At 53.9% G+C, this 19,827-nt stretch overlaps 1 protein-coding gene across 1 annotated transcript; it reads left to right on the top strand.

Annotated features, from left to right (window-relative positions):
- The first annotated feature begins 969 nt into the window (after window positions 1–969).
- On the top strand, window positions 970–18,478 carry Slc9a3r1 (SLC9A3 regulator 1). The gene is made up of 6 exons (XM_032912936.1): window positions 970–1,606; window positions 13,564–13,725; window positions 14,480–14,633; window positions 16,365–16,405; window positions 17,309–17,398; window positions 17,617–18,478. The coding sequence occupies exons 1-6, from the start codon at window positions 1,175–1,177 to the stop codon at window positions 17,806–17,808; spliced, it is 1,071 nt and encodes a 356-aa protein (XP_032768827.1). The 5' UTR covers window positions 970–1,174; the 3' UTR covers window positions 17,809–18,478.
- The last annotated feature ends 1,349 nt before the right edge of the window (window positions 18,479–19,827 follow it).

The raw sequence follows: 19,827 nt of genomic DNA, 5'->3' as shown, positions 1-19,827 counted from the left end.
CACCCTTCAGCGTCTTCATAGGTTCGACTCACACTTAACTTACTACCCTCCCTCCAGCCTCTGTGGCCACATCTGCGCTAGCAAGAGGGAGCTGGAACGCTTATCTCACAATACACATCATTTTTCTTTCTGTTGAAAACAGCCAGTCTTCCATTCCCTCTGGAGTGATTCCTGAGATTGACTACCTAGCTGTCTCCCCCGCCCTCTCTCCCCGGCTAAAGGTTACTGCCCAAACTAAGCCCTTTCTTTCTTAATTATTTATTTATCTGCTCTCAGGCAGCCGGTCTTCCAGGTGGGCTGCAAGAAACCTCAGCCTCTCAGCCCTACAAGGTTCTAGAAGGGATCAGAGCCCAAACCTCTATCTATACGACAAGTCCAGGGATAGCGCGGTGATTCCACAAGTAGAAACTTTGTTATTTAAACAACTCTACTCCGGAGTTATTCTGTTACAGTTACCCTGTTACAGTGTTACTGTGTTACAGAAGACATCCGTCCGGTTCTTAAGTTGGCCCTGGGGAGGGGGAGGAGTGAGAGGGGGTTATGGGGTGGTTTCCTCGGCAACTGTCGCTCTCCTCTCTCGAGCCCAGCTATGCAACAGGCTTTGGCTGAAGGCGGTTTAAAGCGTTGAGGATCCTTTACCCCGAGGCTGGCTCTTCTAAATCCCCCTCCATGACCTGGAAACTAGAGCGGAGCCTGTAGGGCCTCCGGCTCAGTACCTGGAACCGGGCCCCAGCCCCAGCCCAGCCCCGCCCGATCAGCCCAACTCGCCACTTGGTAACAAACACTTCCACTTCCTGGGCTCTCTTTTCTTCTCTCGCTGCGGGGTGCCGCGCCGAGCTAGGCCACACCCCGTTGTCCTGATTGGTTAGATTCGTTCACCCCGGCGCAAGATCCCCGGTTCGTAATTTCTGATTGGCTCGCTGTGATCCACACCCACCGCACGGCCCCGCCCCCGAGTTTAGGAGCTGGGGCGGGCTCTGGAACGCTCAGACGCCGCGCAGGGCGGGGATTGGCCGGCTCCCTTCCTGTGGGGTTCGCAACCGCGGTTCCCGGGACACCTGTTCCCTGTACCCCGTGCGGTGCTCAGCTCCCAACTCGAGCTCTGCGGCTCGGAGAGAAAGGTCGTGAGTCCCCAGCCTCCGACGGGACCCGTTCTGAGCCTTCGCAGAGCAAGATGAGCGCGGACGCAGCGGCCGGGGAGCCTCTGCCCCGGCTCTGCTGCCTAGAAAAGGGTCCGAACGGCTACGGCTTCCACCTGCACGGGGAGAAAGGCAAGGTGGGCCAGTTTATTCGGCTAGTGGAGCCTGGCTCGCCGGCCGAGAAGTCGGGGTTGCTGGCCGGGGACCGATTGGTGGAGGTGAACGGTGAGAATGTGGAGAAGGAGACGCATCAGCAGGTGGTGAGCCGCATCCGCGCGGCGCTGAACGCCGTGCGCCTGCTGGTGGTCGACCCTGAGACCGACGAGCAACTCAAGAAGCTGGGCGTCCCGATCCGGGAAGAGCTGCTGCGCGCCCAGGAGAAGTCCGAGCACACCGAGCCGCCAGCGGCCGCCGACACTAAGAAGGCTGGGGACCAGAATGAGGCCGAAAAGAGCCACTTGGAGCGGGTAAGTGCGGGTTGGGCTGGGTGTGGGACTAGGATTCCGGAGAGACTCGGGCGCCCCGGACGTCCAAGCACTTTCTGAAACTCGAGCAGCGAGGAGGAAACGGCTTCCGCCCTCTGACCCGGAGCCTTCGCAGTTTCTACAGCAAGCTTCGGAGTGCGACCCGCAATCCCATTGCCCTGTCCGTGCTGGCTGGGGAGCGGAGCGCCTTTGCCGCCTGCATCTCCTGTCTCCTCGGACTTTGGGGAAGCGGCGCAAAGAAACCCAGTCCCCTTCTCTGCTTCCATTCCTTGGATTCCGCCCCACAACCCAGACTCATTCCTGGGTTATCCTTTCCTGCAGCTAAGCTAAGATCTCCCTCCCCCCCCTTCCCCCTTTCTCCCTTCCTCCTTATTTCTACTCTCTTCAGTCCCTGTGGATGGTAGCTCAAAGTGGCTTAAAGGCTGAGTAACAAAGGGTCCCTGGGAGGCCCTACCCGCACCTCCTGGGTCCTCCAGTTTGTGCATCATTAACTCACACCGGTTGGACTTCATCCTTCTCAAGACTAAAGTGACTTCTAAGAAAGAGAGGAAGTCCCAACGTCCCGGAGCGAGGGGTGGGGGTGGGGTGCCTGGAGGAGGCGCAGAAGCGTCTTGGGGGTGGTGGCTCTGCCACCCCGGAGGATTTATGGTCCTCTGGAATGTGAGGAGTAAGCGCTCGCTAGCTGGTATCTCGGAGCCTGGTGGGAGGACCTTAGAAGAGGAGAAAAAGGAGAAAGAGGCTGGGGGAGGGAGCTGGACTAAGACCAGGCGGCGTCCTGCGGTGCCGACCCTCCGCAGGTGGTCTCGCCTTGGTGCCATCACTGCTCACTCCTGTGATAGCAAGCCTGCTGGCTGGCTTTTGCCAGTGTTTGGTATTTCCCCCCAAACAACCCCCAGTTTGGGTCAGCTGCTGGAGGGGCAGTTGGCAAAACAGGAGCTGTTGTGCTGAGCCTCCCGGTCCCTAGAGAGAAAGAGGGGAGGGAGGCCAGGTTCAGGGCGCAGACTACGGGAGCAGGGTCCCTTCAGTATTCACTGGCTCTCTACCTGATCGATACCGCCGCCACACGTAGATCGCGGTATCCATGGAGCCAGAAAGATCCTCCCTCAACAGGGAAAGGGCACTGTTCCGCCGTAAGGTTGAAGGCGGAGCCTGAGAGTACCAACTGGTTTGGTGGAAGTGAGGTCACCAGAAGCCCTGTTCTGCCAGAGTTTGGAGCTGGGAATGCCAGGGCCACCAAGTTCCCACTTCCTGCCAGTGCCAAATTGGCATCGGTAGGCAGTAGTAGAGGCCCTGGCAGCAAGTCGGAACAGGTGACCTCTGCTCTTAGGCACGAACCCAATTTGAACTTTGTGCCCAGTCCATTGATTCACCAGTCCCTCCCCTTCCACCCCCCCGCCGCCGCCCCCTATTCTTTCCTTTGGACTTTAGCACCAGAACAGATAGTCAGCAGCTTCCCCTCACTCCACGCACACGCACACACACACACACACACACACACACACACACACACACACACCAAGTTGCAGTCTCTTTGGCTGTACTGCTGGGTGTTGGAGGGCTGTGGTGAGGCTTTTGTGGGAGGATCTGTATCAGACTGGTTTGTATCTAAAAAGGCAGCGGGCTGAGGCTTCCTGCTTGAAGATCTGTCTTCCTGAGAGAACACAGAATCACAGGCCCCTAGGTAGTAGTGGGACGCCTTGGGACACCTACGTTTATGTAGATTCCTCTGGCCGAGGGACTCTAGAACTGAACCGTCATGGGGCATGTTAGTCGTTTTCGGAATTTGATTTTCCCCATCTCTTCAGGAGCAGTGGCATCTCGGCCTGCTCCGTAGCTATGGAAACAGTGGTGACCACTTGTGCCCCGCTAGTTCGTTGTTGCCCAGGCCATGAAAAGCCCAGTCCCTTCAGCTTTGTTCTGCTAAGTGTCTCTCTCTAGTATTGAGTTCCCGTGTCCTGATACGTACGGGGAGCTTGCCGGCAACATGGTCCCACACCTCATCCAATGTTGCAAAAGGTGCCAATAAACACCAAATCATCCCTTTCCTCTAGATATAAAGCACCCAACTGAGATTTGACCGTTTGGGCCTGGATTTGTTTGCGGAGTAAGAACTGCTCTGTTAATCTCCTAAGGGGTGAGCAGGAGGAAGACGTTGTAGAGACTGACTGGTCTCTGTGGGTGGGGAGGAAGCAGGGCTGGAAAAGGTGCCCACCAACACCAGGCCATCCCTGGTAGCTGCCTCAGCAGGTCCTACCCAGATAGAGGTTTCTTCTCTGAGACAGGGTTTTATTACGGCCCTCTGGCTGCTCTGTAGACCAGGTTGACCTCAACTCACAGAAGTTCTCTTGCGTCTGCATCCCAAATACTGGGGTCACAGGCTTGCTCTGCATTCTGAGCCTCCACCTTGTTCCTAAAACCAATGTCCCTCACCTTAGCGAGGTCTTAACCTGGGACTTTTACATTTGTAGGGATGGTTGGTTTGGTTTTTTTTTTTTTTTTTTTTGGTTCTTTTTTTTGGAGCTGGGGACCGAACCCAGGGCCTTGCACTTCCTAGGTAAGCGCTCTACCACTGAGCTAAATCCCCAGCCCCGGTTGGTTTGTTTTGAGACAAACCAAACTCACTATGCCACCTTAGGCTGGCTTGAAACTATGTAGACCAGGCTGGCCTGGAACTCACAGAAGAGCCTCCTGAGTGCTGGAATTAAAGGTGCACCAGGCTGGAATTTACAAATCTGGCTAAGCTGGATGGGCAGTAAGCCCTAGAGATTCTCCTGCCTCCACCACCCTGCATAAAACCTCCACTGTTGGGTTTTGGGGACTTGGGGGCGGGTGTTTGTTTTTCTTTGTTTTTCTTTGTTTTGGGGGGGTGGTCGGTCTGGGGATTGAACTCAGATCTTTATGCTAGCGCAGCAAGAGCTTTATCTCCCCAGCCCTTCACCTGCCTTCCTATTGCCTTTCCCTGTTCACTGCCAGACATGGGGCAAGGCCTAAATTCTTGAGCTTTGGCCCAAAGCGGGGCCCTGGGCAGACCTCCTGAGCCAGCTCAGCTGTACTAGCTGGACTGCCTGGAGCCCAGTTTCTTCATATCCCTAAGCCTCCGTTTCCTATTGTGTAAGTTGGGGATGATGGCGGTGACCTCATAAGGCTATTAGGATTACATAAGGATGTGTGCAAGTCACTCAATACCTGGCACTAAGTAAGTGCTCAGTAAATGTTGATTGTTGGCATTTGAAGTAATAAATAGTTCTCAGTGATGATTTCTCCCTACCTAGGCAGGTTCAGCTGTGGCCAAGCCCAGCCCTCCGAAGTGCTCAAAGATCACTGTTGTTTAATGTTTATGTGATGAGTTGGGTGTGGTGGCTTCCTGAGCCTATAAACCCAGCACAGGGGAGGCAAAGGCAGGAGGATTGCCTTCGAGGCAAACCTGGGCTACGGGATGGGATTCTGCACCAGTGTTGAATAACAAAACGACAGAAGTTCTATGTGGTACCACGGTCCTCCACAACCTTACCACCCGCCCTCTTACTCCCAGCCGCACACAAAGATCCGAATCTCCTCGGGCAAGTTCTGTGTCCCTGTGGCTCTGTACACACTGCTCATAGCTTCCACCTCAACTACATGCGAAGCCCCGGGCACAGCCTTGGGTTATCCAATCGCTCTTACCCACACTGCTCTGCGGCTACTGTAGGGAGGTGTTCAGTAAATGTTATTTGAATTAATGAGCGAAATGCATAGTAGCTATAAGCGACCTTTATCCCAGTTCATCCCGGACCAGCACACCTGGGCTTGTTTATGCAACCAGTCCACCCAGAGATGGAATTCCAGATAGACTCAACCTACTCCTTCTTGCTGACTAGCACCTTCCCTTTTGACAGGGAGGCCAAAAGTCTAGGCTTTGGGGTCAGGAAGAGTAGCTCAGAGAGCCTCCACTCTACCACTTCCTGCCTCTGAAACGCAGCAAGTTCCTCAGCCCCTGCAAACCTTAGCTTCCGAGCGTGCAGCGAGGTAGGGGACCAGTCCCCAGCCTGCGGGGCTGTTAGGGAGATCGATAAGGTGATAGGCCACGAGTGTGAAAGCACCCAGGTTCATCCGGGTTCCTCCCAGCTTTGACCCTGATCTAGAGGCAAAGATGGGGTAGCTACCCTTAGGAAGTGCGATGAGGTGGGTGGGCCCGGTGAGCTGACAGGCGGCTGACAGGCTCACTTTGGCTAAGATGGAGCCTTAGAAGGGCAGGCTTTGGAAGGAAGCTGCTGGGTGTTTGGATTTGAAACAGACACCAGGTCAAGGCCCAGTGTGGTGGTGCACACTTTTAATCCTGGCACACCCAGGAAGCGGAGGCAGGTGAATCTCTTAAGTTCGGGGCCAGCCAGTGCTACACAGTAAGACCTCGCCTCACAAAAAAAGAAGTGGATAGGGTGAGGCCATGTTTGGATCATTCTCTCTATGGGTTAAATGGCAGAGTCCCTGCTTCTTAGTCATTAGCCTCAGGCCAGTTTGTCTGGAATGATTGTTTTAGGGACAGAAAGGAGCTTCTCAGGAAACCTCAGGCTGACGGGGAAGGAACTCCTCACCCTTGGAGCCTCTGGGAAAGTGGGGGAATGATGAGACCTTAGAAGGCCAAGGAACAGTGTCCAAATCTGTTGGAGCTGTGGCCTCTTCTCTGAGGAAAATGCACCATAGGTGCTGACCTTAGGGTCCTAGCCTGCCCTTCTAAGGCAGGGCGGACGTGTTTGGAAAGGAAACTTATTTAATGCATGTGAGCACCATCACCACAAGTGGGTCTCTTGTGGGGTGGAAATAGCTATTAAGATGGTTCTCGGCTAGCAAGCAAGGTAGGTGTCTTGGTTCCCCAGCCACGACGGCATTGTGTGTGTACCTCTCTTCGGTCACACAGTTGGGTCATCTTCAGAACTTGGTTCTTCAGATAAATCTGGACTGCATCAGGACCATCACCATGGCAAACAAAACTCAGGCTTCTTTGTGCATGGTGATAATTTGTCCAGCTTACATAGGCTACAGGTTCACACCCCAGCAACACAGACATACACAATTAGCGATTCAGGCTGCTTGACCCAGCTTCCTGCAGGAGTTAGGCGTAAGAAGTTCTTGTTGGATGGAGCCAGAGCTTTTTGTCCTCCAGAAAAGCTTTCTAGTAGCTCAGTCCAGAAGAGAGGGTAGTTCCTATCTCTTAACGGGTAGCGTGCTACCTCTCCTAACCCTAGCACAGAGACTCCAGGATGCTGGCCTTGAAAGTTTCCTGAACCTTTCCTTCCAGGTAGAACAGTTCATTCTTCTTCATATCTCGGCCATGATAATGTCTCAGTCCCTGTATCCTAAACAAGACACTGTAGGTTCCCTGAGGTCAGATGACTTCAAAAGGCAGCATGGTTACATGTGGAGAACATTGGCTAGATTCACATCTCAGATCACAGACAAAAGCGGCTTCACTGTGTACATGTCAGGTCACGGGCCTAAGGCCCATAGCAGCTTCACAGAGTAGAGCATGGTTGGTAACTGACTTTTCAGCCACTGGCCACATGAGGTGTCCAAGTGGAAGTACTCTGCACATGGGAACTGGTTCAGGTTGATACCCTTTATGAATCATTCTTGACACTAGAAGTGTTCAGAATTTTGGATGCTTGTCACAACACAAACCTGAGATATAGGGGTAAGACCCATGTCTGTGTCTCATACGTGCTTTCTACACACAGCCCGTTGGTAATCACATTCTGTTTAGGAACCAAAGCTTCCTGGTATGGAATTTTCCATTTGTGATATCATGCCAAATTTTTCAGATCTGGGGACTAGGAACGTAGTTCTGTCGATAGAGTGCCTGCCTAGCAGGCTCGATGCCCTGAGTTCTAGCCACGGTTACCACATATAACTGGAATCGGGCATGGTAGTGCACACCTGTAATCCCTGGTCTTCTGGGAAGTAGAGGTCATTCTTTAATCTGTAACGAATTTGAGGCCAGGCCAACCTGGGTTACAGGAGACCCTGCCTGGAAGAACAAGAGTCAGACTTTTGGATCAGGTGTACTTTAGATTTTCATTAGGAATACTCCCCCTGCAAAAACAAATAGAGGTAAACTAGCCAGGTGGTGGTGGCGGCAAACATCCTTAACCCCAGCACTCAGGAGGCAACAGCAGATCTCTTGAGTTCGAGGTCAACCTGGTCTACAAAGCAAGTTCCAGGACAGCCAGGGATGGGAAGAGAAAGGAACTTTGGGGGTGGGGGGAATGGATTTATTTGGTTTTACTTTGTTTTTTGTTTGTTTGTTTGTTTTTGTTTTGTTTTGTTTTGTTTTGTTTTGAGACAGGGTTTCTCTGGTGTATAGCCCTGGCTGTCTCCTGGAACTTTCTTTGTAGACCAGGATGGCCTTGAACTCAGAGATCTACCTGACTCTCCTTTTCCAAGCCCTGGGATTAAAAGTGTGCACCCCCACACTATTTCAGATTTTTAAACAAATCCATACATTGAGATGGTAATATTTTGATTACATTGTTACTATCTTTGGGGGGGGGGGCATGGTGATAGAACTCACTGTGTAGACCAGGCTAGCCTTCTGCTCACTGAGGTCTGCCTGGCTTTGTTTTGTTTTGTTTTGTTTTGTTTTGTTTTGTTTTTAATTCCCCACGTCTGGTATATGTGTACTCTAGCCCTTCTCCAGCTCCGAGTTCAAATCCTGCCCTCTCCTCTTGTCAACCGTGTGTAGTTGAGCGATTCACTCTTTAAACCTGGCTTTCTCCTCTGTGAAATGTGGACGTGTCTCCCTTACAGAATTACAGTTGGGGTTCATATGAGAAAAAATATATATGGCTCCCAGCACAGTGCCTAGTACGTGCTAAACATTCAGTAATTGGTAGCTGCCATTTGTTTCTTCCGTAGAGAGCCCCAGCTTCACAATGAGCTCCTTGAATGTCCTTGCTTAGTCTCTTGGGACAACCCATAAAATCCGGCAACTTCTGGGAGAAGGCTTGGGGGTTGGTAGTGATGGACTGCCTGCCTGCCTGCCGGGGCCAGCAGGAAGGCACCTGGCGGCTAGTCTTGGATGGAGTCCAGCTAGGCAGCAACCCAGGTACCAGTCTGCTCTGTCTCAGGCCTCCCCAGCCTGGGAGAGAACTGAGTGGAACTCTACTTCACCTTAAGTCTCTCTGGCCAGCACCGAGGAGACACAGAGGGACTTGAGTCAGAGTGAGGACCTGGCTTGGGGTCTCTGTCTTAGGAGTATCAGTGTCTCTGAAGCAGCACCCACCTCAGATCTCCTCGTTTCTCCTTCTGCTTGGCTCCTACAGGGACCAGCCAACACTCACATGCACGCGCGCGTGTGCGCGCACACACACACATACACACATTCATATGCACACACACCAGATGTGTTCTGATCCCAAGAAACCGCAAGATCAAGGACCTTCTTTGCAAACATTACTTTGCAAACATTACTTGGCCTATAGAGATGAAAAAGAGGAAGATGACGTCATCTGAAGAAAGCAGATGACACTTAGCCCAGAGTGGCAGAAGTGTCCCAAGCCCCTGGTCTTATCCAGCCTGCAGGAAGCATTACCTGAAGCATTACCGGGCAAACCTAGGCAGAATCAAGCCTGAATTCATGGGGTGGGGGGGAGACAAAACACTTGTCTCCCACAACTAAGCAGAAAAGTCCCTGGCCCCTTCCCCCTCCCCTTTCTCCCTCCCTCATCTCTGTCTGTGTGGACCAACAGGGCACCAGTCATCTTTTCATAAAGAAGAACCCTGACTGGCCTGGGGAAGACCAGCCTTAGAAAGTGTCCCCTGGCTGCCCGGTGGTCTTCCGACCCAGTGCCCATTCCCTACTGGGGCTTGGTGCTGGCTGGCCTTTGGGAAGTGGTAGAAACTGTCTGGGTTGTTTCTCCTGAGCCGTCACCATGGCATAGCCAGGGAGGGGGCTGGGCCCAAAGGGGCTTTGGACCCCTTGTAGTACAGCCTAGCCCTCTGCTCCCCAGAGACAGCACAAGGATTAGGGTATCGGCTTTCCCCAGCTTTCCAGGTGGCTGCAATGGTGACTATTGAATTCCGCGCCCCCATCCTCTCCCTGGCCCGCAGACTGGGGGTGGAGTTGGTGTGGCTGCTGTGCTCGGGGTGGGCTTAAGACCCTGGTCAGAGGGTCAAGGGGCAGCCTGAGAACTGAAGAAAGGAGAAGGGCTTCTCGAGGAGGCTTTGAAGGCAACGATCCTGGTCCTCTGGAAAACTGAGAGAGAGTTTCAGTCAGTCCAGCCTTGACCGTTCCAGCCCATTGATATCACCCTTGGCCACCGTTGCCTGGGGTCTCCAGTCTCTCCTCAACCAGTCCTGATTTTTACTTCCAGCTTGGAAGTTCACATGAAGGTTTATGCAACCTCTGACCCCATGGTCCCATGAAGGTGTCCTCCCACCCCCACGTCCCCCGCTGTGGACCCCTCGAGTTGGCACAAGTTACAGGGCACACACAGTAAGCCCAGAACAGGGTGGAGTTTCCCCCTTCATCCCTTTTCCCAGAGGCAGAACCCAAGCTCTGATACCTTGCCCTTCCCCCATTTCTATTTGGCTCTAGGCCTGAGAACTGGGGGCCTGCCCCCAGGGGACTCCTCTGAGCTGCTACCATGAGTGAGTGACAGCTCCTGAGGACAGGAAGGGGACAGGCGAGTTTCTCTGAAAGCTTAAAACACTCCCCCTCCCCTGCTTGTGATGGAGTAGACCTAGAGCAGTGGTTCTCAACCTTCCTAACGCTTAGACCCTTTTTAACACAGCTCCTCATTTCATGGTGACCCCCAACCATAACACATTTTTCTTGATACTTCGTAACTGTAACGTTGCTACTGTTGTAAATATGATACACAGATATGCAGGATATGTCATGTGACCCTTGGGACAGGGTTGTTCAACCCCCAAAGAGGTCCCCACCCCACAGGTTAAGAACTGCTCTAGAGACATCTGGAAGGGTCCTGTTAGTACTGAAGGTCTGTGAGTGCTGCACCGAGTGAGGCTTTCTGGGTAACACCACCCACGCTACCCTGCTACCCACAGCCCCAGAATCAACCAGAGCCACCAGAGGGAATGAGTAGAAAATGACTTATCCCCTTAGGCGGGATCTTCCCAGCCTTCCTGGTCCTCCTGTTGCCGAAAGGATGCAAAGTAGACCTTTGAATTCTAATGGTAGGCGTCACTAGAAAAAATGGATACTGAGGTGACGCTTTGTGCTAAGGTGCACTGGGGAAAACCCAGAGCACACACTTGAAACCGGAAGGTGGTCATAACCAGGGAACCTAGCCCAGCCCTGCCACCTCCCCTGAACCCTCAGCCTGGTTCTAGCCACGGTGCCAGCCCGGGCATGCTCACAGCCTCGTCACCCAGGCCAGACTTTATCCATCCACTCAGGCTGAGGTTTTGACTGAAAGAGGTGTGGAGGCTCCCGGAAGGAAGCCTGTGGTTGCGTGAGCTCCCAGACACCTGGTCAGTGTGAGGAGAGCCTCCGCTGTCTGCCTGTGACTGGCTTCGCTCCAAACGGGCTGCCTGGTTCTGGACCCAGTGCTTAAGCACAGATGGTGATGTGGTGGTGGGAGATAAGGCAGGCGGATCTCCAGTGAGGCTGAGTGGGTTTTCCCTTCTCAAACATAGCAAAGCAGCTTCCAGCCAGGCTGCTGTGGGAAGTCTGGGGTAAGGGAACCCTGGGGAGGGTGGTGAGGAACCTGAGGCAAACTGAGATTCCACAAACTGAGGGCCACGGGAGGTGTGTGGCTGAGGCAGAAAGTTGAGCCTGTTGTGGTGGCAACAACTGGTCAGACCTGTTCCGGCTCACCTAGGCAGCCTGGGGGAGGGCCCGAGGGGGATGGCAGCTATGTACGGGGGATTAGCTGGAAGGAAGCGAATCCTCACTCGGAACTCGGAGGTGCTGGCGGTTGGGAGGTGGGGCTGCTGGGAGGGAGGGGCTAGGTCCCAGCAGGGTGAGGAGGGGCCTTCTGTGGCTACCTTCTCTTTGCTGCCCATTTGGTTGTCTTTGCTGTTTGAGGTGAGAGTTAATTTTTTAAGTAGCCACTGGGGAAAAAAATCCCAAGTGTCAACTTCTCTGTCTTCTGTACCCTACCAAACACCCCGAAACAAATATACAGTGCCTGCCCAAGCGTTCTTTTTTTCCACCTTTAAAATTTACTCTGTGTGTGTGTGTCGTCTGTGTCTGTGTCTGTCTGTCTGTCTGTCTCTGTCGGAGTGCCATGGTTAGAGGTTAACCTGTGGGAGTCACTTCTCTCCTTCTGCTTGGTAGCAAACGCCTTAACTGGATGAGCAGGCCCCCACCCATCGAGAGTGAAGGGTTGGCATCGGAATGCTGACACATGGAGCGCGGAGGGGTTGGGGGAGGGCTCCCTTCACTCCCCCCCCCGCCCTGCTCTCCCTTGCCTTTTGTAGCCCCAGCTAAGGATTTGGGTTTCAGAGCAACCTGGCACACTACCCTCCTCCACCCAGCATCTCAGAGTTCCTGGACTGTTCCTTAGGAGCAGGAACAATGGTAAAGTGTTGGTATGCAGAGGGACTTAGTAAGAACAATGGTGACATCCAGGTCCAAGAGCTCCAGAGGGTTGCTTTATACAGTGCCATTATGTCATTGTGCCCCAAAGGCAACCAACCAGGGTAGGCAGGGTAAAGGCAATAAGCATCTTCTATAAAGGAAAACCCTGAAACGGAAAGATTCGCCCCAAGTCACAAGGTAGTCAGGGAGCCTTTTTGCCCCATAGGGTAGGTGACCACCCTGGGTTAGCCAGCCAGCCATTGTCCAGCAGGCTGCCCCGGCTTGGCGTTAGGGTCAGAGTAGTGCTTTGCTTCCAACTCCTGCAGGCTTGTGCCCATATTCCGTCCCATCTGTCAATCAGTGTGAGCATCAAGAATCCATCTGTCAGCCAGCGTACTGTGCGAGCGTCATCAAGGCAGTGGCTTCAGAGCCGAGCCCACCCGAAGAGAATGGAAAACGGTGAAAGTTTTTCCCAGCTGAGCGCACAAAGGACAGCCGTTTGCGTCCTTTGGGAGGCTGGTGAGATGGCTCAGTGGGTCAAGGCACGAGCTACCAAATCTCACAACCTGACCCCCCCATGGTGAAAGAGCACCAACGCTCACAAAATTGTCCTCCGACCCCCATATGTCGTGGACGCCGGTGTATGCATACTCTCTTTCCCACACTGAGTAATTTTAGATGAAAAGTAACAGGTCCTGCTTTCCAGGCCATGTAGATGACATTGGCCCTGCCCTGCTCCTCGGGGCCTCCTCCCCATATGAGTCCCTGGGGATTAATGAGCAGGGCCCCACCTGTCCCACCTCTCCCAACCCCCATTCCTGTTGCTCCCTATGTCCTGGGCTCGATATGTCCTGGGTGACCTGAGGATGGTCCCTTCCACCCCGGAACCCTTCACCCTGACACCTACCAGGTTTCAGTCTTTCGGTCTCACATTTGTCTGGGCCGCCTGGCTCACCCGGGTCAAGAAGGGAGCCCACTAGAGAAGAAAGGCTTTACTGTACACAAGCTGTCCAGCTCTCAGTAAACAGCTATCCTTGCCTTCACAACAGAGAACAGATACATGGGCCAGGTGCCCACTCCTGAGCCTCAGGTATCCAGCCAGGCCAAGAGGGCCAGATGAGCCCTAGGTGGGGCAGGATTCCACCCAAGGAGGAGCAAAACATGTAATAGAATGACAAAGAGGGGAGCTAGCCGCCGCAGGGACAGTGGCTTGCTTAGAGCCACTCAGTCTGCTTCAGTGCTGTGTCCATTCACATTTTCTGAACCCTGGGCCAGATCCTCTAGTATTGCTCTGGAGTCTCCAATCACCATTGGATCGTTCCAGAGCCTTCTAGGTGGGGAGGTAACATTGGGCTGGGTGGGCAGAGAACACAGGGTCGGGACAGTAAGGAATGACACGGATGCTTCTTGTCCCTCGCAGCGCGAGCTCCGACCCCGGCTCTGCATCATGAAGAAAGGCCCCAATGGTTATGGCTTCAACCTGCACAGCGACAAATCCAAGCCAGGCCAGTTCATCCGAGCAGTGGACCCGGACTCACCAGCAGAGGCGTCTGGCCTCCGGGCCCAGGACCGGATCGTGGAGGTGACACCCTTTACCGTGTTCTCCAGGCTTTTCCCTCCTAAGCTTTGGTGCTCTGGGGCAGCCTTCCACCATGTGTGGTTTGGTTAACCCATGGGAAATGGCCAGCGCAGAGATGCTTTATGGCAGGCAGCTCTGAGGGTAGACAGGAGGAAAGGGGGTGAGGGAAGACTGGAGGTATAGCTAGCAACTTGGTGGGCACACGGACTGGCTGGCTGGCTTCTTTTCCCATCTCGGGTTCCGGCTTACCATGTCACGTATACGCTTGATTTACCTGCTAAAATCTAGACAGATGCCACTGGCCGCCCTCACGGCCTTTTTGATGCCTGGCATGAGGAGGGGTTAGCCCCCCACCCCCACCCTCCTGAGCTCAGCTGTAAGACACCCTGTCCCTCGACTGTGCTCAGGAGAAGAAATGTGAACTAAAGGCTTGGGCTGCTCCCAGAATCACAGTCTGAGAACCTTAGAGCCACAGATCAGCCTTTCCAAGACTTCTCACTTTACACGTGAGAAAACCAAGGCCCTGAGCGGGAGGTCGGTCGGAGGAGAGCCCAGCCCAGGCTCCCAGGCCTCTCCTCGCTCACAGCTGTGTTTGTGTAGTCTCCTCTGGGTATTTTCTTTGGCTCTTCCCATATGTCCTGCTTCCCAGCTGACCGGCAAGAGAACCACTGGGAGGCACGTGAGGGAAGGCAGTGTTCTTAGGTGGGACCCCCTCCACCTACCCTCCCCAGCACCCCATCTCTGCCCTGCCTCTCAGGTCAATGGCGTCTGCATGGAGGGCAAACAGCACGGGGACGTCGTGTCTGCCATCAAGGCTGGAGGTGATGAAGCCAAGCTGCTGGTGGTAGACAAGGAAACAGATGAGTTCTTTAAGAAGTGCAGAGTGACCCCGTCCCAGGAGCACCTGGATGGTGAGTTCACAGTTGGGTGCCCCGAGTCAGGGGTGTGGCCAGTGCCTAAGGCCTGCCCAGACATGGGGGATAGTTTCTCCGATTGTTCTTTCTCCTTCCCAGACAGCCAGTGGCCCAGAGTGTCTGAAGGTGGCAGGTGACAGCAGTTAAATGGCATGAAGGAGAGGGTTAGGGTTTCAGTCTGTACTGAAAGGCACGGATGGCCTGAGTCCCTCTCTAGTCCAGTGAGTTCTGAAGCTATCCCTCTGAGAAGAAAGAGTTAACACTCTGGGGCAGCCTCCTGCCTTTGCTGGGTAGATCAGAGTCCAGTGACAGGGGCCCAGTGCTCCCCTCCCCCCTTCTGTCAAGTTACCTTGGAAACTCAGGCTTGCTGGCTCTGGAGAGCTGTGGGTTCCCTTCAGTCCCTGGGCCCCTGCCCTCCCCCATCCTCATCTTGCCAGGCCTGGCACCTCCTCCTGTCTAAGCCAAGCCAAAGTGAGTAGAACTGACCTCTACACCAGGCAGGAGGGACCGAGCACCCCTCACTCCCCTCAGTCCCTAGTCCTGATTTTTCCCTGGGAAGACGGCTTTGGAGGGAGATCTCTGCTGTGCTGAAAGTGAAACCTTTCTGGACTTTGCAGTGGGTGGGGCCTCCCTGAGGATCAGAATTGTAGCAGTAGGCCAGGGTCCACATAACTCAGTTCCCCAAGGGGAGGGGTAGAGTGGCCAGTCCTGTCAAGGGGAAAGATTCACAGGCATTGTAACCTAAGTATACAGAAGCACCCCACCCATCCTTCCTAGTCTCTGAACGTGGCACAAGTGCTTGTCATCACAGGCTGTGTGGGAGGTGACCCCAGGCCTGGCTCTCTCCACCACTGACCTCTCCTGACTCACCCAGGACACTGTCCTTGAACCTTCTTGTCCCCTCATTTCCAGGTGGCAGATAGTTGGCATTGCTTTCTCTCCAAGGCAGCAGGTGCCAGCTATATAATCTGAGGTGTGGCCCCAAATCTGCTGTCACAGCAGCAACCCATGGGATATATGAATACTTAGGCCTAGCCCTGCCCTGGGGTATATGTGGGAAAACAGAGGACAACGTTACAGGAGTCAGTTCTCCCCATCCTTCCATCTGGGTCGTGGGGAATCCAGCTCAGGTCGTCCGGCTTGGTGGCAAGTATCTATCCACTGACTCACCTCTCTGGCCACAAGGGAACTTGGTTTGGACTGGTTACCCTAGAACTCCATCCCACCTTAACTCTCTAACAAGCTCAGCAACTTGACATTCTGGGTCAGATGTCGAGCTGGGACGAGAACGGTAGCTCTGACTGGTGTACAGAGGGTTGTATGTTTGGTTCCCAGCGCTGCACGTCTTACCCTATTATGGGGGGTTCCGTCCTGTCCGTCAGATTGCCAGTCAGCATCAAGTAGCCCTCCTCAAGTATGACCCTTCCCAATCCTCCAAAAAAAAAAAAAAAAAAAATCCCCATTTGCCAACTGGGATATTTTAAAAGTAAATGTTTAGTTGAAAGTAAGGTATTACACTGTAGTGGGTGGGGGAGGGGAGGTCTTGTTTTCTGAAATTGTCAAACAGCCTCTCTGTACACTGGGTCATCAAAATGTCAAATGTACACTCCCTGGGTTGCAGCCAAAAAAGTTGTAGCGACTGGCCTCCAGTATGCAGTCTGGTGAGCTGCCCTAGCCTCCTCTGTTCTCCTCCTGCGGTTTCTGACCTTTGCTCTCTCCCTCATCTAGGCCCCTTGCCTGAACCCTTCAGCAATGGAGAGATACAGAAGGTAAGGGGTCTCCTGAGCACTTCTCTTTAGGGACAGGCAAGTAGTGACATGGATGAGAGTCTGGCGCAGGCTCACTCATCAGGGCCCAGTTCCAAGTTCCTCCTGAGTTCTGAGCCATAGGACTGCCAGAGGACCCCAGCCCCTGTCAGGGGGCAAAAGCTGTCACTTGGGAAAGGCTAGCCTGGGGCCCCTCTGCAGCCCCCGCCTCCAACTCCCACCATACAGAAGAGGCCATTCTTCCCCCTAAGAACAGAACCTCAGTGTCTGGCTGCTGGTCCTGCCGCTTCCAACCCCTCCTCCTCGGGCAGAAGGGAAGGGGGTGAGGCTGGGAGCCAGCCGAGGCCGTGGAAGGACCCAGGAAGAGGCTGAGTGCCAGGCTCACACCCCAGCCAAAACCTCTACTCAGGCATGGGCTGTCTCAGAATCAGACCATAGAGCCAGGAGTTGGCAGGATCTGCTTGAAGTCTTCCTCATACGGGACCTAGCGGAGGCAAGAATCAAGCCATGATCTGCCACCCCATCCATGGTTCTAGAATACTCTATCCATCTTATCCCTTAAAGAGTTAAGGCATGGAGAGGGCCACAGAGGGTTAAGGGATCAGTGTGTTCTTCATGCCAAATAGAGAGGGAGGGACCAGGTAGCCCTGTGCTCCAGGAAACCCCTCCTGGGTCACTGGTCCAAGTGAGTCAGTGCTCAAGAGTGTTGGGGAGGATGATCGGTCAGCAGTTCCCCACCCCTGCCTAGGTGATGGATGGAGCCAGGCTGCCCCAATCCTTTTAGGAATGCAGTAATGTAAATCTGGAATTTGGATGGATGGCCAAGGCCTGAGCGAGGACCCTTCTCTCCTCAGGAGTTGAGTTTCCCGTTCCTTGCAAACCCATACTTTTTCCTCTCTGTACCAGGAGAACAGCCGTGAAGCCCTGGTAGAGCCAGCTTCAGAAAGCCCCAGGCCAGCCCTGGCAAGATCTGCCTCCAGCGATACCAGTGAGGAGGTAGGCTGGCCCCGTGGGGGTTGGTTACGGGAAGCCATTTCCGGGCTACTCTGGTTCCTGGCACACTAGCCTGCCCTTGAGGTCACATGCTGAGGTGCAGTTTGCTCTTGTGACCTGACTACCCTGGTCATTGCTCCAAGGGATCTAATCCACTTCTGACGCCAAGGACCAGGGATCCCTCAGGGGTGGGCATAACGACTCCTTCCTTCTCTTCACAGCTAAACTCCCAAGATAGTCCCAAGAGACACGATTCCACGGAGCCCTCATCTACCTCCTCCTCCTCTGACCCCATCTTGGACTTCAACATCTCCCTGGCTGTGGCTAAAGAGAGGGCCCACCAGAAGCGCAGTAGCAAGCGGGCCCCGCAGATGGACTGGAGCAAGAAAAACGAACTCTTCAGCAACCTCTGAGCGTCCCGCCTCCGCTGTTCTGTGCTGGAGGGCGGGGCTGCCCACCCGACCTAGCTCCCCTTGTCTTCTCCCAGGTGCCCACCAATCAACATTCAAATCAGCATCAGCACCCACCCCACTTCCCGACAAATCTGATTTTCCTAAAATTCTGTCCTTCCCTCACCGTAGGGAAGGAGAATGTCCTGACTCCCTGCTCTTCCCCTACGGGCTTCTTCCTACCGAAGTGTCCCTTCACCAGTCCGCCAAGGACACCACTGGGACCCTCACTAAGCAAGGACCTTTGGACCAGACAAGAAGTCTTCCCTCGGCAATGTGTGATAACCAAGTCCAAGGTTTACCAGGGGCTGTCTGTGGCAGCCATTGCTCGTAATGGACAGGGTGCCCAAGGTCCTCGGAGCTACCGCTTGGCATCTTTGGTTCATTTGATTTTTTTTTTTTTTTAAAGAGTGTAGTATTGAAATTTTAGAGGAGTTCCTGTTTTCAATGATTCTTGTGATTTCCCTGGTTGTTGTACCCAGGGCGTGACAATGGCCTCATCCTTTAAAATGTTGTTTCTGCTCTCACCCTGAGAAACCTGGGCGGCATGGGGAAAGCCTGGCTGCCTCTGTCCTGAGCCAGGTCCACCACTGTAAGGAAATGCCTTCAGAAATTCACTGGTTCCTTCAAAGTGCCTGAGCCTCTGCGTCTTCCTTTGTAGCTTTGCCTCAGCCTCCTACGTGCCTGTCAGGTAGGGTGTGGGTAATGGGTTCCCAGGGGGCCGGCCTTTGGTTGAGATGCAGGATACATACACTCCTAGAGGACCATCCAGGGATCCGGCAGCCACGAGCTTGAGTGACTTTGCAGCTACTCTGGGGTCCACCAGGCCCTTAGCCCCAAGTCAGTGTGTCCTGGGACACAGGACCCTAGGGATGCTTATAAGGACTCTGGGAAGAGGAAAGGGAGAGGGTCCTGGGGCCTCTGAGCACTACAAGTAGAATCTTACTGCAGAGCTGGGTTCCCCATGTGTGGACTTGTCTCCCTGCCCCACCCCGTGTATTCACCCCCCCACCAAGAGGTGCAGATTCTCAGGGATCTGAGCCTGCCCCAAATACCCACCCTATCTCCCAATGGCCTGATTGGAAGAGATGTCTGGCACAGAAGAGTAGACCACTTAGCCTCAGTACACATTGTATGGCAAGGTGGGATGGAAGGGATTTTGCAAAGGGAAATAGACTGCCTCTCTCCCAGGAGGCTTGAGTGCCCAGGCTGCAAGGCCAGGAGGTCCTGGGACCAACTGACTGGTGTTCAAGAAAAAGGGAGTGTGGTCCAGGCTACTTCCAACACTCACCTATTCTACAGAAAGACCACCCAAAATCAGGCCACTGGTCTGAAAGGACAAGTAAAGACTGGATCAGGTTGAGAAGCCGCGGGGTTGTGAGAAAGGCCAGTCACTATCTGGCCATCTTAGCATCAAGCTCTGGATTCCTTAGAAGAGCCCATCCGGAGCCTTTATCACAGTGCCTGTCCTCTTGTGCCTGCCTGCTCGGCTGCCTCTGGCCTCCCTCCCTCACCCACGCTTCTACCCTTTGACCCCAGGTGGAGGCCCCCAGGCTGCTGTACCAGGCCTAAGGATCGTCCTAAAGGGCTTGGAGGAACCCCTCCCTACCTCACCTGCTGGGTGGAGAAGCCATGGGGACCTTTGACTCTAAGCTAGACCAGAACTCCTGGCTAAGGTCTGGAGTAGAGTCCAAAGGGAGCCAATAACAAGCTTCACTTCGAATTCAGGAGCTATGGGTAGCAGTTTTTGTCCCTGCAGTTTCAAGTCAGATGCCAGGACTCAGGGCTGGGAGGTCTTAGCAGCAACCTTATCAGGAGCCATCTCTCTCACAAATGCACTTCTAACCTTCTGTCAGAGCTGTTTTGAAATCGTGCCTGGTCTTCATGACTTCTTCAGATAACGAAGAGGGGAGGGGGGATGACACCCTTTCTTGCAGAGGCTAAAGAACTTTGTCAGCAGCCTGGCCATTCCGAAACTGTGCC

This window comes from Rattus rattus, chromosome 9 (genome assembly GCF_011064425.1).
Source record: "Rattus rattus isolate New Zealand chromosome 9, Rrattus_CSIRO_v1, whole genome shotgun sequence".
NCBI classification, from domain to species: domain Eukaryota; kingdom Metazoa; phylum Chordata; class Mammalia; order Rodentia; family Muridae; genus Rattus; species Rattus rattus.
This window is presented reverse-complemented; position numbering and strand designations above follow the sequence as displayed.